General features: G+C 37.4%; 2 protein-coding genes across 4 annotated transcripts in view; one reads left to right on the top strand and one right to left on the bottom strand.

The window, feature by feature from the left end:
• Nucleotides 1–278: 278 nt before the first annotated feature.
• Nucleotides 279–9,650, bottom strand: LOC118653514. The gene is made up of 3 exons (XM_036304181.1): nt 9,635–9,650; nt 8,791–9,093; nt 279–988 (listed from the first exon to the last, which is right to left on the bottom strand). Exons 1-3 carry the CDS (start codon nt 9,648–9,650, stop codon nt 279–281), a joined length of 1,029 nt encoding a protein of 342 aa, XP_036160074.1.
• RLIM (ring finger protein, LIM domain interacting) overlaps nt 8,495–21,612 on the top strand; it is a 26,463-nt gene continuing 13,345 nt past the window's right edge. Inside the window, exons 1-2 of one of the 3 annotated variants that reach the window (XM_036304376.1) lie at nt 8,498–8,818; nt 10,642–10,705. The gene's annotated coding sequence lies outside the window, so the exon portion shown is untranslated. Of the gene's footprint in view, nt 8,819–10,641; nt 10,706–21,612 lie in introns of all 3 variants that reach the window. The other 2 variants (XM_036304377.1, XM_036304375.1) reach the window with 2 other exon arrangements.

Here is a 21,612-nt window from a genome sequence, read left to right as displayed (position 1 = left end):
TTTAAGTTTATGTGGGCCGCAAAAAAACAAAAGCTTCAATTTTCATAGAAAGGTAGGTTTATTTCGATAGAGACATGCTGAATACAAAGGGCTGAAATAAATGAGTCATCATTAACATAAAATAGAAAATGTTCATAAAATTTACATATATATTATAAAATTATATATTATATATTTTATAAGATTATATATTATAAAATTTATATTTATATATTTTAATATATTTATATATATATATATTAATGGTATCAGCATCTCATAGAGGATCCAGTCCCCCTTTATTTCTTTTTCTTCTTATGGCCCCAGCAGTGGCGGCCTGCCTTCCTCCCACCTCCATTCTCTCTTCTGCTCTGCCAGCTGGGCATAGGAGCCTCAAACTCATTTGGACGTCCCCCTGGGTCTGGCACATTGCCCATAAGCACCTTGTTGATGGCACAGCTGGTCCCTCGGCGGGCAGCCTTGCTCATGGCTGGGACAAGATGAGACAGATCAGCTCGGGCAGCCAGGATGTGTGCAATGGAGACATCTGATTCTGGGGTCATAGTCTCTCGAATTGGGAACAGCACTGCCTTCATGGCCTCCCCTTTGGCCTCTGCCTGATCACTCCACTGGAATGCAAATATCGTGAGGTCCAGGTGCTTTAGGAGGAGGCTATGGCGGCAGCAGTACTGATCGCCCAGGCTTTGGCACAGGGACTCCAATGCTTCCCACCTGGGTGCGTCTAGTGGGTAGCTTAGAAGGGGCTGCAGGGATCCTGAAGGCAGGGAAGGCAGCAGCTCTGAGAAGCAGAAGGCGCAGGCCAGCGCCGGGCTCCTGCAGCGCAGTCGCGCAGTCTCCGCTGAAGAGCGCACAGTCAGGGCAGTGCAGCTCCTCCAGCAGGCGGGGTAGCTGTCGCAGGAAGTCCTCTTCCGCTCCGGGTCTATCACCTGGCACTCAGTGCCTCCGCGCCCTCCTCTCGCTCCCGCGCCAAGGCGCCCAGAGTCACCAGCTCAGCCGCCAGCCGCCAGCCAGGTGCACAGCGCCCTGAAGTCTGGGCCTTAGGGGCTCAGCGCCGCTGCCCCTAGGAAGTTCTCATACCCCAGGGCCTGCAGGTCCTGGGCTACAGCGGCCCCCTCCCGTGCCTCCGCCTCTGCCCCCTCCCAAAATTAATATATTTTTCATGAACATTAACTTATTAGACACTGAATAACTGCACAAATTAATAACCATAACGCAAATAAACCAATTTTCCTTGTTCTCCGAAAGCGAAAAATTTCCTGTTGTGCATGCCAAGCAAGTCAGTACAAGACTAATGACGTGGCCATAGGCTGCTAAAATATTCACTGCTAGTATTAGTTGAGAGAAATGGTGTGCCTGTGGGTAAGGTGAGTAAGGGAAATGAATGCAACAGGATTATAGTAATCAGTCATTAGGGAACGTTGTAGTTCATTTTTAATAATTATGTATAACAAATATTGTAAAAATTAAGTTATAAAATTTTTATTAAAACATGTCTTACATACTGTTATATTGGCTGGGCCGCACAAATATTAGTTGTGGGCCGCATGTGGCCTGCGAGCCGGGAGTTTGACATGCTTGTTTTATAGGTTTAATAGAGGGATTAAGCACCTAGCCTGGATTCTAAAGTAACACAGACTCAGTTTGTATCCCAGGCTCCTTCACTTACTAGCTGTATTGCTTGATAGAGTTACTTTAAATTTTAATTTTCCCAACTTTAATATGGGTATACTAATACCTACATCGCATGTTTATTGTGAGCCTTAAATAAGAGCACTGTTTAGTGGTAATACAGAGCCTGGCACATTTTAGTATATGTGCTGCCTACGTGAGCACAACATTTTAAGTACACAATAAATATTAATTTTATCTACTTCTATATGTAGGTAGTAAGGCATATTTTAAAACAGAATTCTATTTCTCCTTGACATATAGAGCTATGGAAGACTGATAGGCATTTTATCACAGCTACATCTTGAGTGCTTAGAAGCAGATAAGCACTGTCCAGGCTTTCCTGACGTCAGAGATTGTATTTTTTTCCCCTAGGTATTTCCAAGTACTTTTGTCTTGCCAAAAAGGAAAAAATTGAATTAATCTAGCCAAAGAAATAAGTGATTTCAGCCAAGAGAGAAAGAGAGAGAGCGAGGGGGGGGGAGAGAGAGAGAGAGAGAGAGAGAGAGAGAGAGAGAGAGAGAGAAGAGAGAGAGAACATATTTGAAAAGACCATGCCCATTCAAGATCTTTAGTATTGTAAAATATACAGAACATCTAAGGAATAAAATTTCCAGCTAAGCTGGGCTTTCTATTTTTTTAATCATCTTTAAGAAAATATTATTTTAATATATTATTTACTTAAGCCCTGGTTTAGGAGCTAGGAGATCTGGGTTGTTAGAAGCAGCATACACTTAGAATACAAACCTATCTCTATTAATTCATAGTTGTGTGATCTCATGCATATTTTGGTTTTGCTGCTTTGAGTTTTATTTTCCTCAACTATAAAATGCTCATAACATTTTCCAATGTTTTTTTTAATGAGAGTTAAATGACAAAATGTACATAATGTTCTTGGCACATAGTAGGGACACATAGAAGGGTAACTATTATTGTTTTTACTAAAGTCCATCTTTCAAATACTTCTCTGCAGATAACCTGCATCTGAACCTTCTGGAGAGTTTATTTAAAATGTAGATTCCTAAGTTCTTAAAACATCTGAATCAGAATCCTAGGATGAGGCCTAGGCATCTGCACTTTATTTAAAGGCCTCACCCATCTCCTTGTCTGAGTTTGAGATATGAAAGCTTTTCGAAGAAAAAAAGTCTGCATTTGGGTTTTTTGTTTGTTTTCTCAGTGAGTCTTGGGGGAATGGAGGTATTTTGGAAGCTGGAACTTTTCAGTCAGAGTGCTGAGGAGAGACCTTTCTATGAAGAGACTAAGGAAGCAGGGAAGTGTGTTACCTTCAAATGCAAGGTCCAAAGAGCTCAGAAAATGTTGAGAGGGTGCAAAACAGTGCAGGTGGAGATGGAAGTGGATTTATAGCTGACCTCTATAGAAATGAAAGTTTAGGTGGGTGTAGGACCAGATGGGCTTGAGGTTTTTATGGTGACTGAGGAGGATGAAGACAGAGTCATCCTGTCTCCAAAGAGAAACTTATTACATAGTTGTTTGATGCCAGAGACAGTGCATAGTCAACATTTTATTTTCACAGTTTAAATAATTTAAAAAATAGATTACTAATTGGAGATAAGATAAGGCTTCTCTGCAATAATAGTTAAGTTGTTACAGGAAGATTATTTTCTAGTTGTTTGGCATGAGTTGGAAAACTGCCCTATGCTTTATAACTAGAGCATCTAAAACCTTCATGTTTGGAAACATAAGGTGCTTGACATTACTTCGTTAGGCAGGTTACTTTTATATTCCCAGAAATCATATAATGTAAACAGACACCTTTCACTGTGGCTGTAATAGCTAGAAAAAAGGCATGACAGTAAATACACTGAGTTCCCCTACTATTCATTTAATTAACTAGACATCAATACATATTTTATTTTACTATATTTAAATATTTGCAATAATACTTCCTGTTTCTAGAGTATATGTTACTGGAGAACAACCACATTAATTAACTTACAGGTCATTTGTGGGATGAACAATAGATACCACTATATACATTTTTCAAAGAGATAAACTGAGTTCTAGAGCAACTAGGCTTTCAATAACAATGCAAATACAAATACGGCACTGGAGTGTGAGTAATGAAAGCAATTGTAATCTTTTATACCAGCCTATGGGAAATATATAATGCTGTTTTTTTTAAGGCTTCTAAATATGGTAAGGAATAGAAGGGCTTTACTCTTATGATATGTGTGCTTCGCTCTTTAATCTTTCACTTATTTTTAAAACCTCTGACATTCTATAAATCCAAGCTTGTGGGTGACTTCCTTAAAAGTGTTGTCTGGGCCCCTACAATGGAACCAACATATCAGCTTTAGATTCCACATATCTTTACAAAATGACTGTAGATGAACTACATCCTTCTAGGATACATCTTTTTCTGGATTGTGAACTTCCTCAGGACAGAGACTACATCTTTTATATCTACAGCCCCAAGGCCTGCCACAGTGCCATAGCACACAATACATATTGTTGAATGAATGACCTAACTGAATAAAATGAATTACTGATTACCTTTCACTTGTCTTTTCCCATCCTCCTATTCCCTTCCTCAGGGAAACTGAAGAAAACATTTATGATTCACTTATATCTTGAATATTATTGTGAACTCCTAAGAATCTAACTGAGACAAAAATGGAAGCACTAAGAGACAGACATTTGTTTTCCAATTAAATTGATTTGAGCCAGTGGTACTTATTCAAAAGATTTGAAAAAGCTACTTTGACATTAGGAGTAGTTTCTAAACTAAATAAATATACATATTGTAGGTGTCATTTTGAAACAAAACCAGTTTCATTCCATAAAGATAAAGAAGTTTGGAATCTTAAAACAGTAAGCATATCTACTATAAAGAAAATGCAGTCTCGAGCACATATCAAGCATAAAGATTTTTTAAAACACCTTTATTTAATCATTTTTAAATGATCTCTTTTTAAAAGTTCCTTAAAAACTTCTCATTGTTTTTAGGATAAGATCCAAAATATCTAATGTGAACTACAAGCTAATTCATTGATCCTTTAAAAATATATTGTCTATTACATATTTTAGGGTCAGAAAATATGGTGGTAAATGGGTGAGGCAAAGCCTCAGTTCCCAAGGAACTTAAGCCTGGGGGTGGGTGGGCCAGTGGGAACTGACAGACTATAAACAAATACTACAATCAATGAATAACATAAACTACAAAATAGACAAAATACATTCCAATGTGATGAGTGTTATGAAGAAAATAAAATGGAATGATTTTCTACAGAAAATAAGCTATTCTTTCACTTCCTCAGGCTCTATTTCCTCACCCTAGCAAAATTGTACAGGTTATTCCCACTCCCAGAGCTCCTCCCTAATCTGCCTTTCTTCCTAACCATCAGTCTTCCTTTAGCTCAGATTTCAGCTAAAAATGGCAATTTCTCTAAGTTAAATGTTCCCTTTATATATCCCTCCCACTGTATCCACATATCTCCTTTGTAAAACTGTTCATTACATTTATAAGCAATGTCTGTCTTGCCACAAGGGCAGAATCTTCTTGTTTGTGGTCTACCCATCTATTCCCAGTCACCAGCATATATTAGATGATCAATACATTTTTTTGAATAAATGAATAGAAGGAAGATTGGAAAATTCTTTTACTTTTATCCTGTTAAAGGACATTTCACCAGGAAGGGGTAAAAATCATTTGAACATCATGAATACGTAAAAAGCACATTGGTGAGAAATTCAATTAGGCTGCAAGAAAACAATGAAAATTATTCAGTGGTTTCTTCCTTGGGTTCTAGGTGAATTGAATGCCAAAATTGAATAAATAGTTGCAGCTCCTTGATTATAAATGAGCATGAAAGAATATATGAAAGAGATAAGTAAGGGAAAGAAAGAAAGAAAGAAAGAAAGAAAGAAAGAAAGAAGAAGGAAGGAAGGAAGGAAGGAAGGAAGGAAGGAAGGAAGGAAGGAAGGAAGGAAGGAAGAAAGAAAGAAAGAAAGAAAGAAAGAAAGAAAGAAAGAAAGAAAGAGGAAGAAAGAAAGGAAAGAAAGAAAGAGGGAGGAGGGAGAGAGGGAGGATGGAAGGAGAGAAGGGTATACTTGAATGAAACATTGAAGAAATAAGTGGATGTAGAGATGTTTTCTTTTCTTTTCAGATTCAAATAGACTTTTCTTTGAAAATGAAAATGACCCCTCTTCCCAATACCAAGTAGTGCATGCACATTGTAAAATATTCAAAACAACACAGAAAGAGGTAAAGAATGTTAAAATACCTAATAATTCCTTCACATTTTATTTGCCTGTATATTCATCTAGACTAGTGGTTCTTAACCTTGGCTGCACATTAGAACCACCTGGGAATCTTTTTAAAATCCTGATTTCTGGGCCTCATCCTCCAGAAATTCTGTTTCTGTTACTAATGTTGTGGCCCCACCCCATAACAAAGAAACAGAATTTCCAGAGGATGAGGCCCAGAAGTCAGGATTTTAAAAAGATTCCCGGGTGATTCTAATGTGCAGCCAAGGTTGAGAACCACTGTTTTAGAGAGCATGGAAGGAATGGGGAGGGACACAGAGAGAGAAAAGTCGATGTGTTAGAGAGAGACACATCTATTGGTTGCCTCCAGCATGCACCACAACCAGGGCCAGGGATTGAGCCTGCAATGAGGTACATGTCCTTGACCAGAATCCAATTTGGGACCTTCAGCCCGAGGACTGATGCTTTATCCACAGAGCCAAACCGGCTAGGACTGATATTTCAATGATTAACATTACATACATCTTTGTCCACTTCTTTTCCTTAAAATACATTTCTGTATGTGTCTTGTTGGTTAAACAGTATGGATATGTGAGGCTTTTGACACATATTGACAAATTGCCTCAAAAATATTATATCAATTTGTAACAGCAGCAAACAAGCCATTTCATAGGCTTTTCATCAACAATATTATCGGAATTTTATTCTTTGATATTCTGAGGGGCAAAAAGAGAAATCCCATTTTAATTTTTATTTCTGATTACTAGTGAGGTTGAACATTTAAATTGCCTATCCATGTCCTTCTCAGATTTTTAAATTGTGGTATTTATTTTTTAAAATCAGTTTATAATAGCTCTTTAGGGATTAGTGATATTAGCCAGATATGTTTATCATATATTTAGCATTTTGTCAATTATGTTGACTTTTAATTTTATCATAAACTAGTATTACCCCATAGCTGTCATCTGTCATGTTGAAATGTTTTTTTTTCAGTTTGCTATTTGTCTCTTAACTTTACTAACCTTACATTTTGTCATTCAGAAGCTTTACTTTTATTAATGAAGTCATATTTAATAGTATTTTCACTTTTGGACTTGTGTCATATTTAGAAAGTTCTATATCCTCAAGGGTATACACATATTTGCTTGTATTTTCTTCTACTTCTTTTATGATTTTATATTTTATGTTAAGCCGCGTTTGCATTAAGAATGTGTTAAGGAGTTGGTAATGTTATTACCATAAGCTCAATATCAGGCTTAGTAACATTACAGGATACTGAAGAATTCCTTTTATATGTTCTAGGTAAAAGTTCTAGTATGTGATTATGTAATACAAGACAAAAACTGAGTAGAAACACAGCACTTAAATCATATTCACATACTGTCAAAAATGACAAGATCAAGCCTGCTGGAAAGCGAGTTGAGGAGGAGCTTATGAGGGATATTGGGGAACTGCTTGGAGTAAAATACTTATATTCCAGGCTGATAAAATGGCCTTCATGCTGAGGAAGCGTTCTCTCAAAAAATATTTGAGGGACTACTATGAGCTGACTGGGGAGGTGACAGTGAACAACAACAACAAAAAGAGGTTCACTGCTCTTAAGGGTTGAGGTACACAAATAATGCATTTTAAGATTAAGTGCTTTAAAGTAAATTAAGCAGGTAAGGAGATGGAGAAATTGATATGTTAAATTGGGTGGTTAGGGACGTCTTTTCTGGGAAAACAACAATTGAGAAGAGGCTTGTTTTAAAAATAAACAGCTTCTAAAATTTCTAATTCCTGAACATTTTTCTGTCAATAGCATAGACTAATGGTTACGAACTTTAGACTCCCTAAGTTACAGCATAGGACCAATATAGCTGGAGTGTTACTCAAAAAAAAACAACAACAGAAAATGGGAAAAGAAACACGGAAACACCCAAAAACTTGGGTAATGTTATTCTTTAACTGTGAAACTGGGAGTTAGATTTTGTGTGACTTATTCCGAAGTTTCCTGTAGGCATTACCTCCTAAGATCTTCCTTAACTGCCCTTTACAAATTCCAAAGTTATCAGATTTTCCCACCCTTTTACAATCACCGCCCCTTTTCAAGTATTTCAGGGAGTTACCTTCTGAGAGCCCATCTCTGACCACTCTTTTTTTGAAATTGCAATTCGTCGCACTCTCTCACCCCTTTCTCTCACTTTTATTTTCTCTCTCTCTCTCTCTCTCTCTATCTATAAGAACTCGTATTTTGGTCTGTTTTTATTTCCGCCGTATCCCCAACATGTACAACAGCGCTTAACATACAGTTGGCGCTTAATAAATATATATCTTGAATAAAAGGTAGGATGAACTAGTCTGGATTGTGTGAAGCGACCTCAAGTTAAACTATTATCACATTTTTAGCTCTCTGAAAAAACGGCTTCAAGCCATCAGAAGGTGACGTGCTTCAGTTTTCAAAATGGGAAAGCAAAGGTTCCCACAATTCTCAGAACGCGAATTTCTCGCCACAGTTCAAAATGGCGGAGGAAGGTGGGGCTTGTCACACAGTGGGCGTCACAAGCAGCTTTCCTTTTCCAGGCCGCAGCCCGCCTTGCCGCCCGCGTCGGCGTCGTCCGCTGTCCTCCCTCCTCCTCCCGCCAAGCCTTTTCGAGGAATCGCCTGGGATTGGCTAATAGGCTGGGGAGGGGGGGTTTGCGGCCCCAGACAAGGTATCATCACTTCCTGTTGTGGGCAGTCGTTTCCTGTCGCTGCTTGGTAACAATGGGGGAGATAATGGCTGCCTGAGCAACGTTTCCCGAGCGGGCGCTGGGCTAGAGGCGGGTCTCAACCAGCGACTCATTGGAGGCGGGCCTGAGAGCGGCGACAAGAGAGGCGCGCAGGAGCCTCGGCGGCGGCGGCGGCCTTACCGACCGACTCGGATTCCGACAACTAAAACCGAGTAAGTGAAGCTTTGGGGTTCCTCTGAGAAATGGATGGAGAGCGAGAGGAAGACAGCGGAGTTGTGGCTGCTGCTTTTTCTCGAAATGGCCTGAGTGGCCTGTGGTGGAGGAGGTTCGGCGCCGCTTCCGGACCCCAGGCGCTGGTTGCTGCGGGGGGCTCCGTGGCGTAGTCGCCGCTGCCATTTTAGTTGGGTGTATAGTCGACAGCTTTCTGAAGGGGATGGTACTGGGGAAATATTTCCTTTCTGTGGCCGCGCTACCCGCAGCCAGGAACCTGCGGAGTCTTGAGAATTTGGGGGAGGCGATTTTCAAGTTTGGCCTCAGGCGTGACAATCTTTAAATCTTTTCAGGATATTCTCTCCTTGGTTCTTTGGAGACTTCCTTCGCCTCTCTCCGCCCCTTTAACTCGGTGGGCTGGGGTTTGTAGGGGAAAAATCTGGCTGCTGTAAGTCAGATGCTGGGAATCCTTGGGCCTTTAGATTTCCCAGGATTTGCAAACCCCATTTTAAGCACTTATGCAGGGCACTATCAATTAGGCGCCCCCTGGGGCCATGATGACATCTTCCCTGAGGATCTGAGGCATATGTGGTTTACTCCCTCGCTTGAATAACCCTGGAATATCCTTTGCCAGATATCACTGTAAGGATACCCACCCCACTCCCCACCCCCCCAAAAAAGGAGGGAAAAGAAATTGCGTGTTGTTTTTCCCTTGTAAAGAGAGGAATTTGGCCGGATGATTTTCGAGTTAATTTCCGTTCAACCAACCCCCGCCCCCTAAAAAAAAGCCTAAGGGTCTTGTCTTCTACGGGCGGTACCTGCCACGTACGCCATAGCTTTAGTAACTAGTATTAACCGGTTGGGCTTCTGCTTCCTGAACACTCAGTCCCTTTTTCCCTTATGCTGATTAATTTCAAGATGGAGGAGACAGCCACGTTCCTTCCCTAGACAGTTTCACCATACTTATTCCACAGGTTAGTCCTGGAATCTGAGGCCTAGCAGGTTTGTTAAATAGGTCATTCTTTAGTTTTGGGAAAAAGGGAAGCATTTATATCAGGTTGTCATCTACCTTTTGCCCCAAAATAATTTTTTGCTAGAAATAAGGAGCCTGCACGTCCTGAATGAGAATTAACCACAATATCTTTGGGTGATTGAAGGAAGGAAGAAATAAACGTACTACTTACTAATCATTTCTTTCATTCTTAATGATTAAAGACAAAATAACTACTCATGTCATCCCATCAGGTACATTATGTTCATCCAGGATTACTTGACAGGCAGGCACGATTTTAGTCCCGTCCCCCCCCCCCCCAAAAAAAACACCCCGTTGTAAAAATAAAGTGCCCAGGAAGACCAATCTAAATACTTTTTAAAATATGATTTTAGGACCCACTTTTCTTACTGAAAATGTTTCATCCTGATGTTCTTTCATACTTTTTTTAGCTTCTGCCTTCGGCCTAGGCCACTGCTAGGACTACTTTACAGAGGTAACTGTAAAGTGCCCAATAAGTCCTCAAAAGTATCAAAATATGAAAATAATTACTGATCTGATAAATGATAAAGTAAGGCATATTTTAAGCAAGCTTATATTAAACGGTAGATTCAAAATCTTATATCTAGCATATGAGATTCCTGGTTCCTTCTAACCTCAGTCTCCCCAAATATCTTAATACCAATATTGAATTAGATTTGGTAGTTGTGTGTTTGTGTGTGTGTGTTGTGTGTGTGAGAGAGACTACAATATATAGGATGTGTATTTTTTAAAATGTGTCTATTTCAAAGAACATATAAAAGAGGAAGAATAATGGATTCTTTTTTTTTCTAGAGCAGAGTATGAAGAAAACTAAAATCCAGTTTATTGTATTACAATACTATGTCATAACAGTCAGGTAATTTATTTTTTTGTTGCGTCTCCTGATGATTTATGTATAGATTGCATGTTTTAAAATATTCTGTTTTGCAGACCCTGTAATTGGATGGGCTTATTTGATACATGTTAGTTGGTGTTGGGCATACTTCATGATGAGAATGGATGTTTTATACTGGTAATTCAAAGGGTAGTGTTTCTAAGTAGCTGGAACTCATTAGTGCTTTATCTGTGAATTTTCCTGTTTTAAAATAATGTCTGAAGTTTACCAGTACTTATGTAGAACAGAATGAACAAGATGGGTATAAATAAATACTGTTTATATGTTCATTGAATAGCTAAATAAAATATCAGTAGACTTTCTTACAGGAACATGATCTTACATTATTTTGTGTTCTATTTTTTCTCTTTCAAGATTCAAAAAGTAATTGGTATATGGTACTTTAATTGGTATTAACTCTTTTAATTATCATTGTTAAAGTAACCACATAATTTATTGCCCTAGCCAGGTTTCTTTTAAGAGCAAAAGGGACATTATTATGTTTGGACAACAGGCACAAACAAGATTGTCCCAAGCAAACTGGGATGGGTAGTTAGCCTAAATTCATAACTAACTTGTATTGAGTGCTTATGTGCTAGATCTTGTGCTATTACATGAATGATTTTATAATCATCACAGCAAAGCTTCATGAGGATATCTATTTTACTGAGGTAACTGAGACTCCAGGAAGAGGTTATTATGTCCTCAATTAGTAATTTGTCCTCAGTTAAATAGCTAATAAGTAGCAGAGCCCCCATTTTAACCCAGGTCTGCCTAATACCTGAAGTCACTAAACTTTTTTGCCTCTAGACTTAATTGCTCTGTTTAGATCAGAAATGCAAAGAAATGAAGGTTGTAATAAAAAAATCTATAGGTTATATTGCATCAAAAACTTAGGGAATCTGCTTTATGAAGCAGGTGAGACTTATTTAGCAATTACCCCCCCTTCTTTTTTTTCCCCGTCCAAGCTATTACTGTATAATTTGATAATTTAAAACCAGCAATGGTTTTATGAATGGCTTAATTATGAAATGACATCTGCAAATATTAGGCTGGTTGGATATATTCTTTCAGGTTAGTGAATATGTAGCATAGTAGGTCAAAGATGCATCTGCATTCATGGAAGTATAATGTGTATATTACTTTTTCCACAGCCCTAGTGGATTGGGAAACAGCAAATCATGGATCAGCCTCCTTAATTTACAAATTACAATATGAAACCAATTACAATGTGAAAAGTCCTGGCAAACCCAGATCAATGAGGTGCTAGAATTTTGGGCTATAGCCTTGGGCTGGGATGTGTTTTTCTTCGTTTGTCTAAATCCTTAACATTTCTGTGTAACACAAAAGATTTAAAAAGTAGGCAGTTTACTTAATCCCTTGAGGTTTTGATAACCAATATAAGAAAGCAGTAGTACTTCTGTATCTATTTTTCTAAACCTTGAATATGGAAGTTTCCCAGAAAGTCAAGCAGTTCATATTACCTTTTATCAAAAGAAATGTCTATTAGATTAAAAAAAAATCTTGGCAATTTTGAACGATTTGGGACTTATTAACTTGTGGTTTTGTTTCTGGAATACATATAGTCAATATTTTAATGTCAATTTTCTTGTATTTTAGTGCTCCAACCCAAGGATTTTAATTTCTTTAGTCATAATAGCACCTATATATGTTGAGACAAATAGCTATAGACAGTGTGTGGTATGTATATAGATTCGTGGACCTCTTCCAATAATTTCATGACTATAAGTTGGGCTTCTGTTAAAACATTTGCATGGTGATGAACTTACTGTCTGTGGGGGGGGATATTGTGTTCAATAATCTTTTCTGGAATGAACACTCTCTTTCCTCTTGCTCTCCACTTGCCTACAGGAAGGAGTTAACTCTTAATTACAATTTTCATTTTTTATTCACTAAAGTTACCGGCAGTTACATCTAAGTAGCCATATAATTTATTCAAACTGGGCCACTTTTGAGAACGAAAGAGGGCCAGGTTCCTATTAAGTACAATAGGACAACAGGTATAGACTGCTACTGTACAAACTGGGGATATATAGCCACCTTTGTCATCATTTCTATTTAGAAACACAGGTTCAGGAAGCACAGTTGTCAGCATGTTTGGTTCTGTAACAAAATTGATTTCTTCAAATAATATAAGTCATTTATGTAGATAATAATTTTTTTTAATCAAGTGATTTTAATGTAGTTTTATTTATCCTTACCCGAGAATATGTTTTTAATTGATTTTTTTTTTTTTTTTTTTTTTAGAGAGAAACATCAGTTGGTTGCCTTCCATAACCCTGACTCTGGGGATCGAACCCGCAACCTAGTTATGTTCCCTGACTGGGAATCAAACCTGAAACCTTTTGGTGTACAGGAAGAGGCTCCCTAACCAATTGAGCCACCCGGCCAGGGCTGGTCAAGTGATTTTAATTTTAAAAATTGGCTTCAGCCCTAGCCAGTTTGGCTCAGTGGATAGAGTGTTGGCCTGCGGACTGAAAGGTCCCAGGTTCGATTCCGGTCAAGGGCATGTACCTTGGTTGTGGGCACATCCCCAGTAGGAGGTGTGCAGGAGGCAGCTGATCGATGTTTCTCTCTCATCGATGTTTCTAGCTCTCTATCCCTCTCCTTTCCTCTCTGTAAAAAAATCATTAAGATATATTTTTAAAAAATTGGCTTCACTCTTATTTATTTATTTAATATTTTTATTGACTTCAGAGAGGAAGGGAGAAGAAGATAGAAACAGCAATGATGAGAGAGAATCATTGATCAGTTGCCTCCTGCACACCCCCTACTGGGGACCGCAACCTGGGCATGTGCCCTCGACTGGAATCGAACCCGGGACCCTTCAGTCCGAAGGCTGACGCTCTATCCACTGAGCAAAACTAGCTAGGGCTTAAAGTTAATTTTTGATGGAAAACTCATGTTCTCAAAAATAGTACTTTTATTTACCAGTTATCACCTAAATTGCTAGTAATCAGTAATTTTACATTAGTAACTCTTTTATAACTACATGAACCTTCTGGGCTTTGAGTAATTTTTTTTTTTTTACTTTTTGGGAATAACGAAAAGCAAGTCAGAATGGAGTTTGTGTGGATAAGACCAAATTCTAATGTAGTGAGGCAGCTCAGTGACATGGGTAATAGAAGATGAAATTCCATCTCAAGTACTGGAGTGAATTGAAATGTCATCATAATGGCTTCTTTTGAAAACTAACTTGCTCCTATGAATTGGCAGCATTTGGCTTGATCTCTGTCTTTGATTTGTTGACTTTCTTTTGATCTTATGTTTTAGAGCAGTGATGGCGAACCTATGACACGCGTGTCAGAGGTGACACGTGAACTCACTTTTTTGGTTGATTTTTGTTAAATGGCATTTAAATATATAAAATAAATATCAAAAATATAAGTGTTTGTTTTACTATGGTTGCAAATATCAAAAAATTTCTATATGTGACACGGCACCAGAATTAAGTTAGGGTTTTTCAAAATGCTGACACGCTGAGCTCAAAAGGTTCGCCATCACTGTTTTAGAGGGTTGTAATAGGCAAAATTGTGAGCTGCAAGTCAGTAGACTTGCAAAGAGATTAGACATATGAAGAACATTTCTGAATCCTTTTGTGTATTTTTGTTGTCCTTTTCAAGTGGTAGAAATAGAATATAAGTGAGGCTAAGCTAACATTGCCATACAAATAATATTTTAAAATCTCATATTGCAATAGTATCAGCAGTGGTGGAGCCCTGGGTAGCATCCTCTGATAGGCCAGTCCTGGAAATAATCAACAAATTGTGTGGGTGGTGAGAGGTATCACGCAATAAGTAAAGGCAGTGAAACATCAGCTCTCCCCTGCTTTTAAGAGGAATGCTTTATGTTTATTTTCAAACAGATAGGATAGTCACTAAAAGGGAGATTGAAATACATGAGTGAAATGGCAGTGAGAAAAGCACAGCTTTTTACCTTATGTCCTAGTTTTTTATGTTTCTTATGGTTCATTCTTCTGTCTTAATACTGTAATGTGACCTTGATTATATCTTATTCATAGTCATGAATTCATAGAACTGGAAAGTACTTTATAGTTTAACAATTCAGTACTCTAATATTGATGGAGACCCTGAGGCCCAAGTGGTTAACTGAATTGGCCAAATTAACATAGCTAGTAATAGTTAATGTTACAGACAAGACAAGAACCCAGTATTCCTATTTTTTTTTTGTTTGTTCTTTTTATACAGCTGAATACCACCCTGCTACTCATGGAATAAAAAAAGCCATCCTGGTGTTTTCAACCTTTTATTTGTCTGTTATAAATGCCATAATATTTTTAAAAAATATGTATTTTTATTGATTTCAGAGAGGAAGGAAGAGGGAGATAGAAACATCAATGAGAATCATTGATTGCCTGCCTCCTGCACGCCCCCTACTGGGGATGGAGCCCACAATCCAGGCATGTGCCCTTGACTGGAATCAATCGCGGGACCCTCAGTCCACAGACTGATGCTCTATCCACTGAGCCAAACCAGCTAGGGCCAAATGCCATAACATATTAATTAAACATTCTATATATGAAGAATTCCCAACACTTTTGGTGACTACATATGTGATGGTACATTATATCCTGACCTCAAAATCAGCAGTTCTTTGTGACTTGATTTTTTTTAACTGCATTATTTTTTTTTTCTGGTGATGGTATTAATGATCTAACATTTTCTTTATTGACACGGATAGCATGCCATTAATTTACATCTACTCTGAGGTTTTAATGAATCTCTGTTGCAAACAGAATGATGCCTGCCCTTCTCTTTTTAATGACACATTTGTATGTTGATACAATACCTATGTCTTATTTTAAATTTTTTTAATCAGCATATTCTACTTTAGAACACGGTTGAGTTTGGAGTTTGTATGAACACATGAAAATGCTCAAGATACTTTAGTAATTGGTTGATATTAGGTTACCTTGATTCCCCCCTCCCTTTTTGTTTTGAAAAAGATGGTATTTCTTCCAGACTTAAGTGTGGCTTATTTTTAAATTGATATTCAAAAAAGCATTTGAATTTCAGAATTCGGTTTTGTAAAGACTGTCGTTTTGTTAACAGTACATTTTGTTCCCTTAAGTCTCCATAATTGGGTACCATGATGCAGTATGTCCGTTGAATAATATGTGTGTGCTTATACTTAGCACCAGGTCTCCAACCTATTAGTACTGATCAAAATGTCTTAGGTGACTTTTCACCCTAACATCATAAAAATTACATATTTAAGCATTGGAGTAAATGGATTAGGATGATTAAATGAAATACTTCTAGCAGTGGTCAGAAACATAGTATTTTGCATAATTTATATTAATATATGTTAATGACTAATAATGCTTTAAAATTCTCAAGGTGAATAAAATCTCTTTTAAATTCTCTAACTACAGTTAATAAATCTCAGGTTTGGTTTTCTTGTTGACTTTTTCTCCTCGGAATTAAATTTACCCAGCACTGTCATACATTCATTCTGAATAATTTTTTCAATGACTGGGCAAAATTTCTAATTTGGCTGATTGTTTCCAGGAATGGATTTGGATACATTGGCACACAGTATGCTGAGATAAATAAAGTTAATAAAATATGCTATTTATCTAGGAGACAACTGTATTTAAAACAAATATACTAAAAGTTGACTGATTCAGAAGTAAGTACTGCTGGGTTAATAGTACTTATAAAGGTGTTTTGTCACTTTGGAAATTTTTAAACCAGGAATCAACCTAATATACAAAGCTCATAGGGATATTGAACACTTGAAACATGCCTATTGGGATTGATAGAATGTATTTTAAAATAATATAGTCTTGGACATGCCCTTTGGTAATCACTTCCTCTCTCTGTGTTTCTGTTTCTTATATCTGTAAAATACAGGTAGTGAGATGTTCTTCATAGGACTGTTGTGAGGATTAAATGAAATATAGTGAAAGGGCTGTGTAAATATAGAGTGGTGTGTATTGCTTATAATTAGGGGGAGAGCTAAGTGATTTAAGAACATTTATATATTTTTTTCTCTTAAATTGTTCTATTGGTAAGCTTTTCATAGAAATACTAGGGTCCTGTGGGGAGCAGGCCTAAGCCAGCAGGCGGACATCCCCCTAGGGATCCTTAGCGCTGGCACAGAGGTGGGAGAGGCTCCCGCCACCTCTGCTGCACTTGCCAGCCATGAGCCAGACTTCTGGCTGAGCGGCACTTCCCCTGTGGGAGCGCACTGACCACCAGGGGGCACCTCCTGTGTTGAGCGTCTGCCTCCTGGTGGTCAGTGTGCATCATAGTGACCAGTTGTTCCCCTGGTTGGTCGATTTGTATATTAGGATTTTAGTATGTAGGATTTAAGTTTAAAAGTGGCTGATGCTGATTGTATACTCAATCCAAAATTTCTGATTTATGCATATGAATATTATAACTGACAGTAAGATAGTAGATTGAAATTCCTCTCTTTTATGATGATAAAAGGAGCCCAGGGTGTGTAGGGATTCTTTTTTCCTCTTAGTAGTTAAACGGGAAATGTACTACAATTTTTTAACATAATTCTTCACTAATATTTTTACAGCAAAATGGAAAGAGATGTATTTGATCATTTGGACTTTTGGTCCCCTGACATCTATGACCTGGTGCTTTAACCTTTTGTTTTCACTTAACAAACGTTAGTGACATTACATCTTCCAGGGGCTGAACTTGTGGTTTATATTTATTACATTTTCAGGTATATGCCTCTTAAGTGGTGAAGGAACTGTTTAAAATGAGACTAGGCTCATTGGATATGTGTAAGATTATTTTACAAGGCATTCTAGAACATTGCTTACATTCAGGATTTCCTTTTTCAAAATGCACATGTAGCTACTGGACACTTGAAATGTCACTAGTGTAGCTATGGAACTGAACTTTAAATTTCCTTTAATTTTAATAAAGTTAAATAAAAAACTGAAGCAGTGTAAAATATTTTTTCATTAAACACAACTGTTGTTTTGATAGAACTGCATTTCAGTTGAACCATTGCTAATTTATTATTTTTCTGTTTGTTTTTTCTCTTAATTTTTTTATTTTTACAATATACAAAATAAATCTATTGAACCATTGCTAACTTAGCATCCAGCTTGAGATGTGCTGTGAATATAACATATATACCAGGTTTCAGAGACTTGTTATAAAAAAAGAATGTAAAACACTTCACTAATTTTATATTGATAACATTTTGAAATGATATCTTTATGTTGGATAAGTAAGCTATATATTAAAAATATAGCCGGAACCGGTTTGGCTCAGTGGATAGAGTGTCAGCCTGCGGACTGAAAGGTCCCAGGTTCGATTCCGGTCAAGGGCATGTACCTGGGTTGCGGGCACATCCCCAGTGGGAGATGTGCAGGAGGCAGCTGATCGATGTTTCTCTCTCATCGATGTTTCTAGCTGTCTATCTCTCTCCCTTCCTCTCTGTAAAAAATCAATAAAATATATTAAATATATATATATATAAAAGACCATATTAGGCACAAAATGCCACTTTGATGGCACAGACAAATGCTGTGTGCAGAGATGAATGCAAAAATTGCTAGGTGAGATAGTAATAATTTCTTAGAATTTCATGGAACATTGAAGGGTGAATGCAATGGGGAGAACCTAAAAAAAGGGCTGAGGGAACAGCATTAGTAGAAGTGTGATGGTAGTAAGGCTCAAGGTGTGTTGGAGGGCTGGGATGGGGCAACCTAAGTTAATTGGTTTGTCAAGAAAGTGTCATGATTTCACTAATGTTGAATATCATGAACAAAATGAACAGGAAAAGTAGAGACGGACTTACAGAGAACAGGCTGACAGCTGTTAGAGGGTATGAAGGGGTGGAGGGATTGAGCAAAAAAGGAAAGAAAAAACTCATGGACAACAGCAGCAGTGTAGTGATTGGTGGGTGGGGAGGAGATGTAAGAGGGTATAGTAGGGATACATGGTGATGGCAGGAGACATGACACGGGTGATGAACACAATACAGTGTACAGATGATGTGTTGTGGAATTGTGCACCTGAAACCTGTATAATTTTGTTAACCAGTGTCACCCTAAAATATTCAGTAAAAAGGGGAAAAATAAATATGACCTGTGAACCCAGAAGAGAAAACCAAGAGACTTAATCCATTCTTAATGACATTGTAGTCCAAACGGTCTTTTGAAATCAGTGTATTCAAATTCCTACCTAATAAGGAATCCCCTCTTTTATATAAAGCCTCTACTTGAATATTTCCAGAAATGGGTAGTTTGCTTGCTTTAAGAGGCTACTTTGGGACAATTTTACTTGTTAGGTTATTGTATTAAAAGAAGGAATTATATATGCTCCCATGTTTCTTCAACTATTGGCTCTAGTTTGACACTATATTTTTGGCTCTCTTTCATGTTATAACTAAATATTTGAAGACAGTAATCATGCCCCTTTTTGTCTTCACACTAGACATCTCCAGGTTATTTTACCATTTCTTTTATGATGTTCCCTGGCTTGTCATCATCTTGGTTACTCTATATACTTTCTTCTGTTTGTCCCTTTTTCTTTTGGAGTTATTTAAAATGTTTCAGATAGTCCACATACAGTGTGAACAGAAGGTTACAGTGGGACAGTTATATTCCATTATTAAACACTGGTCTGTGAAAGTAGTGTAGGACTATGTTAGATTTCATAGGCAGGCTGGTCAAACAGGCTTTTTATTTAGCTTTTGTTAACTAAAAATGCCAGGTTATCTTCATGTGAACTGCCCAGACAGGTTTTTCCCTTTCTCTGTAGTACTCTTACTATGTGTTATTTTAGCTGTATAACTCTTAGTAAAATGTCCAAGGTAACATTGCTCCATAATTTTTGAGGGTGGTATTCAATAATGTGAATCTCTTAAACGATATTGCCCTCAAGGCCCTTGTTGCTCAAACTGATTCTAGCATTAGCAGCGATAACATTACTTGGAGACTTATTTAAAATGCGGGTTCTGCCCAGCTGGTGTGGCTCAGTGGTTGAGCATGGACCTATGAACTGGGAGGTCACGGTTCGATTCCCGGTGAGGGCACATGCCCAGGCTTCGGGCTCAATCCCCAGTAGGAGGTGTGCAGGAGGCAGCCAATCAATGATTCTCTCTCATCATTGATGTTTCTATCTCTCCCTCTCTGAAATCAATAAAAATATAAAAAAAAACTTTTAAAAATTATAAATAAAGTACAGGTTCTAAGCTGCACTTCCAATCTACTGAATTAGAATCTGCATTTTAACAAGATTTTCAGGTGATTCAGTTTGTATGCTGATGTTTGAGAAGCACTGCTCTAGCCCACATTTCTTCATAAAGATAGCATGAGAAACCTTTTTAGTCTCTGTATAGAAACCACATCAGACTAGTCAGCAGTATTGTCTTCATGGTTCTCAGCCTTGACTGCACAATATAATTAACTGAAATTTTAAAAATATTGCTGTCTGGTCAACCCCAGAGAAAGCTCCTCAGGTAATTCTCATGTGCAAACCAAGGTTGAGAAACACCCCTGTGTAAATGAAATGAGGTTAACTTGGCCATGATCCCTACTTCTGGTGAACACATATTGTACATATTTGCAGAATTTTCCCTTGGGTTTATTATCAGATTTTGCTATGCTACAGGTCACTTTCTTTGAAGATAAAAACATTATAAAGTCTAGTATTGTAGTATCTCCTTTTCTCTATTATTTCTCAAAGATTATCATTAGAAGTTTTGAAATTTAGGCTCTTAACTCTCTCTTTGAAAAGTTTGTTTTTTTCCACTATTTCCAGTTGGAAGATGATTTTTCTTATTGAATCATCAAATAGAAACAAAATAGAACTTGAGTGCCTCTATCTTACATCTTATTACTATACCAACTCTCCCACATACTCAGTATAAGACCCCTTTCTTGTTTTAGGTACTGTTTTTCAAAACCGTTTAAACAATCTGTCCCATATTTTTGCAGGTCTCTGTTTCTTATGGGCTTGAACCTCCATGATGCTATTCTTAAGACTTTGTACCATTTCTGTAACAGTGCTTGGTACATGAATTTACTGTTTGGTTGTTTTTTGGTTCATGTCCCTCAGATGTCAGAACTTATCAGACAACTTTGCCTTATTTATAAGATTTATATTTTTAAAACCTTTCAACTATACTGAGTTGTACTTTTTATAAATAAATTTCAGAACTCATTGGTCCTTCACAAGTGGACTTACTTCATCCTAACTTTCATAACTAGCATTCAAAATAGTAACTGCTTAAGTACATTAGCCAGATGTTAATTTGGTTTGAGGAATTGCAGCTGAAGTACTTTTTCCTTTGTGCTTTTCTATATTTTAAAAAATTAGCTGCTTACTATTATCAATACCAAATAATATTAGTTAGCCACATATGGAAAAATGTGGTCCTTTTGTTATTTTTTTTTATTGGCTGGCCCATGTGACTTATGAATGTTTTATTTAAGCTGTTGATTTCTAGTCATCTTAAAAGTTTCAAGTTAGTATAAAAACAACATCTTTCAGAAATTTCTATAGTTTAGTCTTACCAAAATTATGGATTCTTAGTCATGAGTTTAGAAAGCTTTTTCAAAAAATATTAAGGTTATCCTTCCTACCCCTTCCTTGTTGTGTTCATCTCATTTGTTTAAACAATGATAGGATAGTTCTAAGAATAATGATCTAAGGGAAACGACGGAATTCTAGATGTGCCCATGTCTGAACTACAATTTGTTTAAGGTTCAGCAGACAGGTAGAGACTAGGGATTTTTATTTTTTATATCTGCAAGAAGGTTTGTTATTTTTTTCTTTAGTATTGACTTATGAACATCCAGATACTTCATGTGTTGTGTATGACATTAAATCCTATTACCAGTATAGATTCCCTTTTTTCCCACA

This window comes from Myotis myotis, unplaced genomic scaffold, assembly GCF_014108235.1.
Source record: "Myotis myotis isolate mMyoMyo1 unplaced genomic scaffold, mMyoMyo1.p scaffold_m19_p_4, whole genome shotgun sequence".
In the NCBI taxonomy this organism is placed as follows: Eukaryota; Metazoa; Chordata; class Mammalia; order Chiroptera; family Vespertilionidae; genus Myotis; species Myotis myotis.
This window is presented reverse-complemented; position numbering and strand designations above follow the sequence as displayed.